At 38.1% G+C, this 12,660-nt stretch overlaps 4 protein-coding genes across 5 annotated transcripts; 2 read left to right on the top strand and 2 right to left on the bottom strand.

Annotated features, from left to right (window-relative positions):
• The first annotated feature begins 101 nt into the window (after positions 1–101).
• LOC117784336 (protein lines) lies at positions 102–3,976 on the top strand. The gene is made up of 2 exons (XM_034622045.1): positions 102–358; positions 688–3,976. The coding sequence occupies exon 2, from the start codon at positions 757–759 to the stop codon at positions 3,367–3,369; it is 2,613 nt and encodes an 870-aa protein (XP_034477936.1). The 5' UTR covers positions 102–358; positions 688–756; the 3' UTR covers positions 3,370–3,976.
• An 82-nt stretch (positions 3,977–4,058) lies between these two features.
• Positions 4,059–6,032, bottom strand: LOC117784338. 2 transcript variants are annotated; one of them, XM_034622047.1, is made up of 3 exons: positions 5,362–6,032; positions 5,215–5,308; positions 4,059–4,585 (listed from the first exon to the last, which is right to left on the bottom strand). In XM_034622047.1, the coding sequence occupies exons 1-3, from the start codon at positions 5,929–5,931 to the stop codon at positions 4,182–4,184; spliced, it is 1,068 nt and encodes a 355-aa protein (XP_034477938.1). In that variant the 5' UTR covers positions 5,932–6,032; the 3' UTR covers positions 4,059–4,181. The 2 variants fall into 2 exon arrangements, with proteins under 2 accessions (XP_034477938.1, XP_034477939.1); XM_034622048.1 differs by having other exon boundaries at positions 4,062–4,585; positions 5,215–5,305.
• Positions 6,033–6,128: 96 nt separating this feature from the next.
• LOC117784337 (serendipity locus protein alpha) lies at positions 6,129–8,599 on the bottom strand. The gene is made up of 7 exons (XM_034622046.1): positions 8,503–8,599; positions 8,264–8,437; positions 7,727–8,062; positions 7,333–7,657; positions 6,568–7,272; positions 6,408–6,509; positions 6,129–6,335 (listed from the first exon to the last, which is right to left on the bottom strand). Exons 1-7 carry the CDS (start codon positions 8,590–8,592, stop codon positions 6,289–6,291), a joined length of 1,779 nt encoding a protein of 592 aa, XP_034477937.1. The 5' UTR covers positions 8,593–8,599; the 3' UTR covers positions 6,129–6,288.
• Positions 8,600–9,027: 428 nt separating this feature from the next.
• Positions 9,028–12,035, top strand: LOC117784723 (stromal membrane-associated protein 1). Its single transcript, XM_034622531.1, has 2 exons — positions 9,028–9,437; positions 9,983–12,035. Exons 1-2 carry the CDS (start codon positions 9,308–9,310, stop codon positions 11,404–11,406), a joined length of 1,554 nt encoding a protein of 517 aa, XP_034478422.1. The 5' UTR covers positions 9,028–9,307; the 3' UTR covers positions 11,407–12,035.
• Positions 12,036–12,660: the final 625 nt, after the last annotated feature.

Genomic DNA, 12,660 nt, shown 5'->3' with positions numbered 1-12,660 from the left:
AATCAAGTATTACAAACTTGATGTAAAATATTTTTGAATTGAAAATCGTAACGTGTGAGGACAGTCAAAGAAATGTTTGACCGTTCAGTCGAATCGTGTATTGCCACTGTGCAGCATATGAACAACCCAACACTACAAAGATGGCGACGCGCTCGCTACTTGTTAATTAATAGAGCAAGTTGTTTTTTTTTCAGAAAAGTTATATGTCCTGAAATAAATAATGTAAACAAAATATGCACGACTTGCAACCAAAAAATGTGCACAACAAATTCATAATGAACTGCGCAAGTGTACGAGCTGCTTTGAAAACAAAAACCCAGAGTGAAGTGAAACTAACACAAACATTACAAAAGCAAAGGTAAATGAGCAACAAGTGTATCCGAATATTGAATGTGTTGTTTTGCTCACAAAATGCTAAATAATATCATACAAACGTGTAAAGACAGCTTCCGCTGCTGCTAAATAAAAATGTAAAGAATGTAGGCAATCAAAAAAATACAAAAATGAATGCTGGCTTCGCAGTGCACACGTAACCTTGTGAATGCGCGTAATTCGGTAGCAGTGGAAGTGGAAATGCCAGTAGCTGGAAGTGGCTTGGCATGTATGATATTTTGAAGCAGACTTTCGTTAAATATACGTATATCCTCAGTTAAGTTTTCAAGTGTGTTGTTGTACATTTATTTACAGCGAACAACGATCCAGGCAGTAAATACTATAGACGACGTCGGGTACGTCAGCTACAAACAGAAACTCAACATGGACACAACTGGCGGTGGAAGTAGTGCCTCCAGCAGCAGCAGTAGCAGCAGCAGCAGTAGCAACAATGGCAGCTGCCCTTGCTCCGTGGCCAGCAGTGATGTTTCCACTGCCACTGGAATTCATCACAACGAGCAGCCGCAGACAAAGAGGCAAAAAATAGATAAACAAATACGTTTGGTGGGTGCTAAGTCACCGCCAGACATACTGGATGCAACCGATGCTATGGATGCCAATGGCAACAATAAGAATCATCATTTGTGCTCATCACTGTCCTCCTCGTGCTCCACACATTCGCTGTCCAGCAGCACAAACATCTCGCCCACCACGACGCCATGCAATTCGCGTGCCGCTTCATATGCGCAGCTCCTGGGCGGTGTACAAAATTTAGTCAACAATATCTTGCCACAAAATAGCGAAGGTGTCACCCATGCCAAGGACGAGGTTGACCGGGCGGCGCAGCTATCCGAATTGTTGATTGCCACGAATAGTAGCAGCAGCACTGCGGCCACTGTATCCTCCACTGTATCGTCGACAAAAACGATAACAGCCATCGATGATATGCTGGAGTTCGAGCAATCGTTAACCCGCCAGTGCTTGTGTGGTGTGTCGGAGCGTACACTGAGGAAACCCTTTCAATCCCACTACTCCCACGACTCGAATGGACAAAAGAGGATCGCCTATCTGCGGGAATGGCCAACCAATAAACTGTTGCAATTCCTATCCAATCTGCAGCTGCTCTTTGACATCTATTTGAAGCAGAATGCCAAGGGATTCATTTGTACACGCATCATGGACGTGTGCGATGCATTGATACGGAACGATCATAAACTGATTGATGAGATTATTGTATTGGCTGGCTATAACAATTCCTATGTGCAATTTCTGGCGGGACGTGTGCTAGCCGCATTTCTGGTTATTGCCAAGCAGGAGCTCAACGATGAGTGGCTGCAAAAGATTGTGGATCAGCTTTTTAACTATGAGCACTTGGACAAGGCTGCAGTACAGAAAATACACTTTAGCTTAGATATAATTAAACGTATTGTTGAGTGGAAAGATGTGGAATTGCATCCCCTAGACGATGATTATTCAGCAGCAACCTCTGTATCTGGATCTGGACCTGCATCAGTGGCGCCATTAACAGCGGATGCTTCAGTCAGCTATATGCATTTCCCTGTGCAGGATCAACCGCTGGCAAACAACTACTTTGCACTGCAATTCCGGGATACAACGAGAGATTTGGATACGTCGGCAGATGCGGACGACAGGCAGCAATTTAACGATATGAACGATCTATATGATAGCAACAGTCCAAATGCCAGCAATACACCCGCTAATTATATACCACCAAATGGATGTCATGTCGTTGCCCTTACCGATTCCGAAAGCTTTGATACAACGCATCTGAAATGTGTTACCATTCAAAAGCTCGAGCACAAATGGCCAACGCTGGTGAAGAACATGTCAGAGTTAATGGCGCCAAATCATCAGGATGCTGCCGAGCATTGTGTTCTTAACTTTTTGCAGCTGTGGGAGAACATCATATCGGTCAAGGCGAATCTATCGATCGATGAGACACGTCCGTTTTACGCACAGCTGGACAAATTTGAGCTGTTGCTCAACCAGAATCTGTCATGTACGGTTTATAAGCAGATGCTATGCCTGTTCAATGAGGCACTCTGCTATGGATCCACGCTAGCGCTGCAGGACATGCTGCCGGAGGAGACGTGCAAGCTGGCGCATCAGATTGTCTGCCATGTGCGTAATCCACGTATACTCGAATCCTTGCCACGTCGCCAGCCCGAAAACATAGTTGGCCTAATTGGTTATAATGGGGCGACTGTTAATTATGCAAACGGATCGCTGCGCACATCGATTCAGGCACAGGAAGATGCTGCGAGCGGTGGAGGAGCATTAGACCTCGTCGAAATGGACAAGACTTTGTTGCAAAAAATGGTGCTGTTGGTGCTGAAGTCGATAGCAGTTACCGTCAAGGAGATACGCAGTGATTCATCAGATTCATCAATTGACTCGACTGATTATGATGCGTTCCAGGATATATTGGTTATCGAGCTATCCATACGAGATGTCCTTAGTAAATTGGAAACGTTCATTAAACAAACGCTGCAATTTCATCCGGAATGTCATTTTAGTAAAATATTAATCCATCTGTTTGATGATCAGGATGATCACTTAATTGAAGCGATGGTCTGCACATTGGACGTCACGTCGGGCATTTCATTTCGGAACAATGCATTTCCCGAGCTTGTCTCAATGCTAAATCCTGTATATACATTCCTTGAATTTCTGAAAATGACATCGAATAGCTCGGATCTACTGCTAGACCTGCTGGTTAGCAATGAGACCTGCTTCCTGCTCTATTTGCTGAGACTACTCAAATACATTCGGATGAACTGGACGATGTTTGTCCACAGTTGTCACACCTTTGGCATGGGCAATGCCATGCTGGACGAAGCTATGGGCGTGCTCATCCGTCTTCGTTTTCAAATATCCCGACTGGTGTCGCGACAATTGTATCCATACGACATCTCGCCGGTTCTACGTTTATTGGAAAGTTGCGAGAGCCTCTATGAGGGAAATGAGCTTAGTTAAAGTTAAAAGTTATATACTTACATACATATATGGTAACCACAAGCCTTATACAATTAAAATACGTAATTTATTTTTGTATTAAATTGAATAGAAGAAAACTAGCACAAAATTCGATAAGGTTTTGTAGATTTGTCACATAATTAGTATATATAAATATATATATATATATATATAAATTTATATATGCACTGATACTGATCAATTACTCGTACTCCGAACATGCATAGACTTTTTGTTTATCTCAATTTATATTGTAAGACATTTAACAATAATTAAAAGAGCAAAACTTTGAAATCTTTTTCAATACCTACAAAGATGTGAATGAGGGTGAATAATATATGCATATTTAACATTAATATTAACTATAACTCTAATTGTAATAATAATTGTAGTTTTAACTGTAACTGTACATCACCTGTTTTTGGAAATTTGATATTCAATTCCAAACAAAACAAAGCGAAACATTAATTTAGCCTAAGATTGTTTTAAATCTTGCCTTAAGTAGAATATTAGCGTATAGAAATACTTGTATGTTCTGGTAATACGGCTCATCTGTGCAATTTATTAAATGTGTGTATATTATAACTTAATAATTGCATGGGCGTAGTAATAATTATGTATTTCATATGTCTAAAAAATGCCTTAATAATAATATTAATATTAATACACATATTAATTAAAAGCAACAAGACAAAAACATTAAGTAAATACGAGTATTTTAAACGTTGTTTTGGCATTCGAGCTGAGTCTTAAATTCGTTATAGTTTCGATTTGATATCTCACATCTCTGGAGAGCGATTCCTGATCCCGCTTTAGTGGCGATTAATCATGCGAACCCGACGCTTTGTGTCGGGTGCGATGGCCGTCAATGGCAATGTATTTGTGCCCGTAACGATATTCAAATCTGCTGAGCTGCCCAAGCTTATAACTGAGCCGCGTCTGGCAAGTTCTGGATGTACAATCGGAGACACGTTTACGGTCTGATAGTTAATGCTTATCGGAACCGATAAACGACGACTTGAACGGGGCTCTGGAGAGGAGATAATCGGATTACCCAAATTCAGGTTGCCTGCGCCTTGATAACTCCTCGAATGATCACCAATTGTAATCTGCTTTCGCATTTTGTGCAATGCACCAGCATTATTATACCTATATCGATCCAGAGATACGGACCGGGCTTCTGTAAATGTGATGTGTCTACTTAGCATCGGAGCAACTTCATCGTATCCGGATGCGTAAGTAAAGAGAATAAGTAGAGTAACGATATGAGATATCAGTATGGTTTTAAGAAATATGTAAGTATCTTATTCTTATACAACAGAGTTGAGAGAAAAAGGAAGTAAAAGACACACAATTATCTAGCTAGAGTACTTTGTAAAATCATCACAGGAGTGCAGAATAGAAGTTTATTATTATTATTATTATTACAAGTTCATATAGGGTATAAATAAGTATGTATATAGATAGCAAGTAAGTATATAGGCACATATAAACATAGTACATACTGTTTGCACATTCAAAGTCATTAACACTTAAGATTAGGTATCTACTCGTAGACATAAATACATAAGAAATTGGTTAAATAGAAATTGACTGTACAGATGTGTATCTGTGTTCGAATAGAATTGTTGAAATTTTGATTAGAGTAGACAGATATGTATTACATCTAATTTTGGACAATAAGACAGAGATTTAGTTCAGTTTCACAACACATATTACAATAAAACTAGTATGTATATTTAATATTTTATCCCATTGATTTGTTTTGTTCCCTATTTAAAAAGCATTCAGTTACATTTATGTAGATCCCTTTTTAATATTTTGGCAAACTTTTTGATGAAATACCTTTAGATGCCCGCCGATCCTGATGATTCCTTTGATCCTTCTGTGCGTAGGATTGCAGGGAACAACGGCGCAATCTCTTATCCCCTTTATTCTGCTAAAGAAAATCATTTGTAAGCATTATAAATGTAATAAATGATTGCATTTTACCGATTTATAATGTTGATTAATGTCCGATGCGGCTTTTAACAATAGGTAAATAAACACCAGTGCAAATAAATATATAATGGGTTCTGCAGTGTTTGGCTTTTTGGAGACGTCCTTCTTCCTGTTGCCCTCTGCAGCTCTAAGCGTTTTTGATTGCTTACCTCCGATTCCTGTTGGTCCATATTCAAATCTTTTAGTTGACTTCATTATCTTTTGCCTTTTATTTGGCGGCTCAGAAACCGACTCATTAGTTACTTTCATTGTAAATACGTCAATAATCATGCATAAAGGCTGCTCAAAATTGTTTTTGTCAAAATGTAGAAAAACATTTTCCTGACGAGAGTCATCAATTAATTTCGAGATCTTTACAGCTTCAACTCCCGACTTAAAGTAGTAATTATAGTTGATCTGTAGTCCCGCAATCATAAGATAGATTGTAGAAAGTGCTATTAGAATGCCTAAGGGTACCACATGATGATTGTTGTTATGCTTTCTGCTCTGACCATTTAGTTGTCCATCCCGAACCATTAGCTGATCATCAATGGAAGCTTTTTCCTGCGATTCGGTTTGCATCGCCTTTGTTTTAAATTTCAGACTCAATTAACTTAGTTGACAATTTTCGCACAAATGATTTATTTACGCGCAAATATGTATCTATCAACTACAGGTTGAACTCCTTTTAGGAAAATCGATAGGACGACTCTTGGCATATTAAAGTGCCGATTTTTGATGTTTAAACAATGCTGATTCGATACAGTAACTTCATTTGATTTATTGTGTTTTATTTTTGTTTATTTTAATTTTAATTTTTTATCTTAAAAAGATGTTCAAACTAAAAAGACTGCATTCTGTCACTAAGAATAAATCCGAGTGCGATATGAGTGTGTGAGTGTCAATGAATGTCATTCACAATGAATAAGCCATAACGCACTACTTTGCAAAACTTTCCGTTAAGCAGGTTAATTGGTCGAGAATTCCTATAAGCAAACAAATAAAATTGAATAATTATACGCCGTAGGATAATTTAATTATTAAGAAATATATTTTACCACTGATTTCCAAGCTGGCCGATTGACTATTGACAGTATTTTGAAGTTTAATACTCTCCACAGCATTTTGGCGCTTAAACATGGTTGTACGAAGGCTTTGCTCTATGAAAATAATAAAGTAAATTAAACTCATCAATTTAAAATTTATTTCAAAACTTACTTCGTCTTAAACATCCAACGGCTTTTATTTTAAGCGCTTCAGTATTAATTTTTTCAACTGGTTTATTGTTGAAGCCTTTATTTCGATCCCTATGAGTTTCGTAGAGTATACTGCGTGATGGGGAAGCCAACAGGTTTGTAGAATTGCCTACATCTGTACAGCTTTTCATGGCATCACAAACTTCATGGTTTTCATTATGTTCTGGAATCACTGCAGGTTCATTTTGATCTGTAGCAATTGTGGTGTGAAGTTTACGCAAAATAGTGCGTAATATTTTAAATCGCTTGATAATACGATCCGGTTGAACCTGGGACGCACACATAAGAATCGCTTTGCATTCGCGCAATATTCGGATAAAGTTTTGAAAGCATTCTTGGCCAATTTCCAATAAACATTTCTGATTGACATTTAGTTGAAAATGCTCCAGGATAAAGAAACCCATTTGAACAAGGTCCTCAAGTTGGACTTTATCGAACTGCTTTTCAGCGGCAAGAATACCCGCTGTTAGAATTTGCAAGTAGCATGTCACAAATGCGCGACTGTCGATGATCTCATGAAGAGCAGTCTTAAATTTCGACAATTCTTCCTTGAAATGTTGCTCCAGTAACTCGGAATGCAGATCCGAGGTATTCGCCTGAAGTGAAGGTATTAAACTGGTATCCAAATACTCGAAGGAAGCGAGACAACTTCGAACTGTGGTTCTTACTAAAAGAAAAAAGTGGGTACATCAATTTCAATTTGATGTACAATATAAGTTTTGCATACTTTTTAAGCTGGGCGCAAAGGCAATTGCAAATATGCCAATTTGTGTTGCGCGATCCAAGTTAACATCAAAATCGGCTATGTATTCATCAGCCGTAATATCCGATTCCGTACGCAATACGTTGCGTATTTTATCTACTGATATCTTTTGAAAGTCCAGAAAACATGTAAATACCAAACGCAGTAAAGTCTCATTAATATGTACGTCCAGTTGGTTAAGTGCGTGCTCTAATGTCATGGCCCTCAGTTTTTGATTGGAATAGTTGCTTCCAAAGGAGTCTGAATTAGGTTGACACTCTTCTTGGAATGCGCTGCAGTCCCGCATAACCTAAAAGAATAAATATATTTGTACTATAAATAAATACCCATTATAAAGAAGATTAAATAGTTAGTATACCTTTTGACAAAGTGCACTTAAGGCTTTCTTATCCTGCTGCAATGCGACATTGGCAAAGGATAATGCTTGACCCAAAAGTAAATCTATTTGAAGCTTTATTTGCTTGCTCAGGACCATGTCCTGCTGTTTGTCCATAAGCTGGGTATCCTGATCGGATCTAGTGAACTCTGACAAAGAGTCTAGAAGAGAGTCCAGCAGAGTGTGGAATGAGACATCCTCTGTTGAGTTGCTCTGTGATCCTCCTTCTGTGCAGTTTTCGGTTTTGGAGTGCTGCAAAGTGGCGCACAGGCGTTTAAGGCAAACTTTTATGCGATCAATAAAATGATGATGGCTGGCCTGAAATATAGTATTTAATATATATATGTTAGCAGTTTAATTAAATATACAGTATGTCAACTATTTTGGAAAAAAAATTAATGTACTGAGTTATTTTCTATTTTTCTTTTCAACTTGTATAGATATAAACTAGAACAATAATTTTTTTAATTTGTCAAAACAACTACATGTTTAATTGTAGTTTTATCTATTGTTATTTACCTGAATCCTCTTGCCACTAGTGCTCTCAGTTTGTATTGTATACTCCAAGTGTCTTATACATATGATAATTTGCGTTAAGCACAAACAAATTATTTCCAAAAAATTCTGTTCCGTTTGATTGCTTGTACATTTTTGCACAGTATTTGAAAAAACAAAAAACTCGGCACAAAAATCCTATGAAACAAAGTAAACAATCAGATTTGGAATAAGAACGAAGGATATTAAAGACAAAAGTGTACATTTAACCAACTCATATCGCCAATATAAGTGGGTCCATCACAGTCCAGAATGCGCAGGCATGACTGTAATTTGTCTCTTAATATATGCATAATTTTAAAATAAAATCTTCACTTGTTGCACATGCAAAAAATTGTTTAAAAAAGTGGCTTGGACACAAAAGAACTAAACGTTGCCACCTGGTAGAATAAAGTTGCCGTTTATTTGAACTTTGACACACCATAGAAAACTGATCTGAATCATTTTTTATTTCAATGCGTTTTTCTAATTTCCTTGATGATATTTTGAGCTAAAATTTATAAAGTTTTTGCTCAATTAAATTTGTAACTTTTCCCGCCGAGGGTTGACGAATTTCCAACCTTCATAAAATCATTTGAATTTTTTTAATATAGTTTCGAATTTAATTGGCCTTGGAATAATTGCTTTTATTGTTTATTTAAAAAATAATAATAATAAAAAATAAATTGAAATCGCGAGCCGTTCCATGATCTTCCCGAGCCGGTCACAACAAGGTGGCAGCCTTGTTAGTTTGCATTTTGACATTAATATTGCCAGATTCTCGAAATGAGTCTGACGTACAGACGCAGACGTACACTATTTTCGATAGCAAAAATTGTAGTATTCTTAAATCCATTAAAAAAATTTATTTATACATATGCGAAAAAGTACTAATCACCGGCTAATAACTTAAACATTCAAGCCTACGTCAAACAATCTATCTACGTATATTAGCTTAAATTTAAATCGATTTGCCCACATTGAATTTGTGCAGCGCGTACACAACGACGACAAGTGCAAGAGAAGAAAATGAGCACGTCAAATGCAAGCCGTAAGGAAACGGAACGTACTAAACTGATGCAGGACAAATGTCAAACGCTTTTAACTCAAATGCTTCGTGATGATGATAATAAATATTGTGTAGACTGTGATGCCAAGGGTAAGTACACACAAACGGCACATATTTGCACATATTCACATACATATGTGTGTGCAACTACAACTGATGTTTGTACAAACGTATCGTTAGGTCGTGGAAGGGGGAGGGGAGGCTGACGACCCACCGACGAATATTAGGTTGGTATTTGGGATTAGTCCTTGGATCTCATGGGATTTTTTTAAACTTGTAGAAAAATATAGCAAGAGGTGATCAACTTTTTCCAGCACCCTCATCATATAAATTCCATACATACGCCTTTATTTTTAGCATAATAAATGCGGCATGAAGATAAATAAAACAACGGCTACTTACGCTGTATCCGGTTACTAACAAATGGAGGATAGGGTCTTGGTCTTTGTTTATCTTCATATAACACAAACAAACATATACAGTAAAGAACATACTTGTTTTGACAAAATAAAAAACAAATAAAGTCCCAAGAAAAGTTATTCTTTTGCAAAATTAAATATATGAATTTTTCTATTTGGTCAAAATAATTACTTGACAAACTTTAAACGAGATTACTCATTGAATGGCATTTACAGGTCCACGTTGGGCTTCTTGGAATCTGGGCGTGTTTCTGTGCATTCGCTGTGCTGGCATCCATCGCAATTTGGGCGTTCACATCTCACGGGTGAAGAGTGTCAATCTGGATGCATGGACACCGGAGCAGGTGATCTCGCTGCAACAAATGGGCAATTCGAGGGCACGCGCCGTTTACGAAGCCCAACTTCCGGATGGTTTCCGACGCCCTCAAACAGATACGGCACTGGAGAATTTCATTAGAGCCAAGTACGAGCATAAAAAGTATTTGGCCCGTGAATGGGTTCCGCCCTCGCCACCCAAGGTTGATTGGGCCAAGGAAATCGATGAGGAGCTGGAGCGTCAGAAGCGTAAAAAGAAATCTGGACAACCCAGCTTAGGTATTAGCAACATAACAGGCTCTAGTGGCTCCAGTGCCGATAAACGATCCTCAAGCACAGCGGCTAAGAGTGCACCACTACCCGCACCACTGCCCAAGCCGAAACCTAATCAGGTTGGTGGCTGTAGTCCAAAAACTTCGAATCGCGTACAGAATAACAGCACCAACAGTGGCGGTGAAAGTGATCTTCTGGGCCTGTCATCGCCCACAAAGCCCATTACTGCCAGTGGTGTTCAAGATCTTCAGAATGATAGCTTTACCAGCTTTCTGAGCGCCAGTTGCAATGTCGGTGCAATAACAACACCGGAGAAAACCAATGGGAATGGGAATAATGGAGACGCAGCCCCAGTGGGAATGACCAATCAGCCAAACTCATTGGCACAACAGGAGCAGGACTTCTTCAGTCAGGGTACACTTGGTGGCAGCGACAAGGATCAGTCGGGCAAACTATCCAAAGATAGCATATTGGCATTGTACGGCAATGCACCCACCACACACAATCCACAATTGAGCTTTGGCGGCTTCACGGGCATGGCACCCGGTGGCTACATGCATCATCAGCAGCAGCAGGTTCCCCAGCAGACGCACCATCATCACCAGTTTATGACACCTCCAAACTCAGTGAGCATGTACAATGCACCCGTTATGGCCGCACCAAATGCATTCAGTAACGCTCCCACGGGCGCCATGAATTTGGTGGGTAACGTTAGCTTTGGAGGTGGACAGTTTCCAAATTCAAGCGGTAGTCCATATATGTCTGGCAATAGCTTGGCAGGACAAGGATCACCATCGAATTTAATGCAGACAAATCAAAGTCTACTAAGTGGCATGCAACTATTCAGTGGCAATGTAGCACCACAGTCGACACAACAGCAGCCACAGCAACAACAACAACAACTTGGACTCGGCATGAATGTGATGCAACCGATGCCAAGTGGAATGATGTCAACTGGATATCCAGCTGCAACTGGAACTACCGCCTCATCAGTGACATCAAACCTAAATCAGCAGTTTGGCAATTTAAATATCGGCAATGTTTGGCAATAAATCAAGACTCTGTGCATTCCTTTATTTAAGGTCCATATACGCTGAGATGAAGTTATATATTTGTTTATATATATAACTTTTTGTACCTACTTGCCGCCAATCCAGTGCTTGTGTTGAGAGGAAGGACGTATTAATAGGTGAATTGTGTATTTTCTTCCTGTTTATTTGTTTGTAAGACATTGTAAAAACATTATTGCATACGTACTATATATGTGCATATGTATGTAAGTACATCGCATACATATAGACCTACATACATACGTAAGTAGACTTACATACGATTTGGTGGCGTACGAATTTTATCCAATTAACAATATATTGGTTAACATGCATATATATAAGTATTTAACTAATAAAATCAACAATTTAATAGGTTCTTCTAGTATGTGTGTGTATTCATCCAGCCATATACATACGAACGTACGTCTGCTAATATCGGGAGAGTAAGATTTTTTGGCAAGTGTACTTGTAAGTTACATATGTATATTTTATCCTTAGCTCTGATCCATGTATGTATGTATAATGTTCAATAACTAAACCGCGGAATGAAATACGTATGTACTTCTAATCATAAGTGGATTCAATTTTAATAAACAATAAAAATATCCATGTAATAACTAAATACATCATTAATAATCAATTGTTTACTTTTATTCTCTATATATTTAATAGCTGTGACATGGATAGTCATTGGATAATTCTAAGCTAATATAGAAAGACTTTTGATAGTAGCTGCTTTTTATTTATTTTCGAAACGCTGTATCATCAATGGATGATACGATATAAAAGCAATATCTGTAAAAAAAAAAAAAAATCAATTTTTCTTGAGGTGGAGCATCCACGATCTATTTTACGAATTCGGCCAAAAACTCAAAAAATCCTACATAACTGTGATTTAATCCCAAACGATAGGTATTTAAAAAATGAATATTATTTTTCTTAGTTAGCTCTAACTGTTTGCTTTCCAAAACTATATAAACTGTTAAGATCGGTGGGAAAACATCGGACTTACAGATTTTTTTTAAAATACCAAAATGGGTAAAAATCCGTTACATTTTATGCGGATACGTTCTATTGGAACGTGTGCAATGCATTGAGAAGGCACGTTATATTTGGCAAATGTTCGAATGAATACTTTTGGTTGATTATTATAACAGTTATTAAAAAAATAAGCAAAAGGGTATATTGTGTTCGTTGGAATGTATGTAACAGGGAGAAGGAGGCATCTCCGACCATATAAAGTGTTTATATTCT

The sequence above is a fragment of the Drosophila innubila genome, assembly GCF_004354385.1.
Source record: "Drosophila innubila isolate TH190305 chromosome 2R unlocalized genomic scaffold, UK_Dinn_1.0 1_C_2R, whole genome shotgun sequence".
Classification (NCBI taxonomy): domain Eukaryota; kingdom Metazoa; phylum Arthropoda; class Insecta; order Diptera; family Drosophilidae; genus Drosophila; species Drosophila innubila.
Note: the sequence above shows the minus strand (reverse complement) of the source record. Positions and strands in the feature narration are given on the sequence as shown.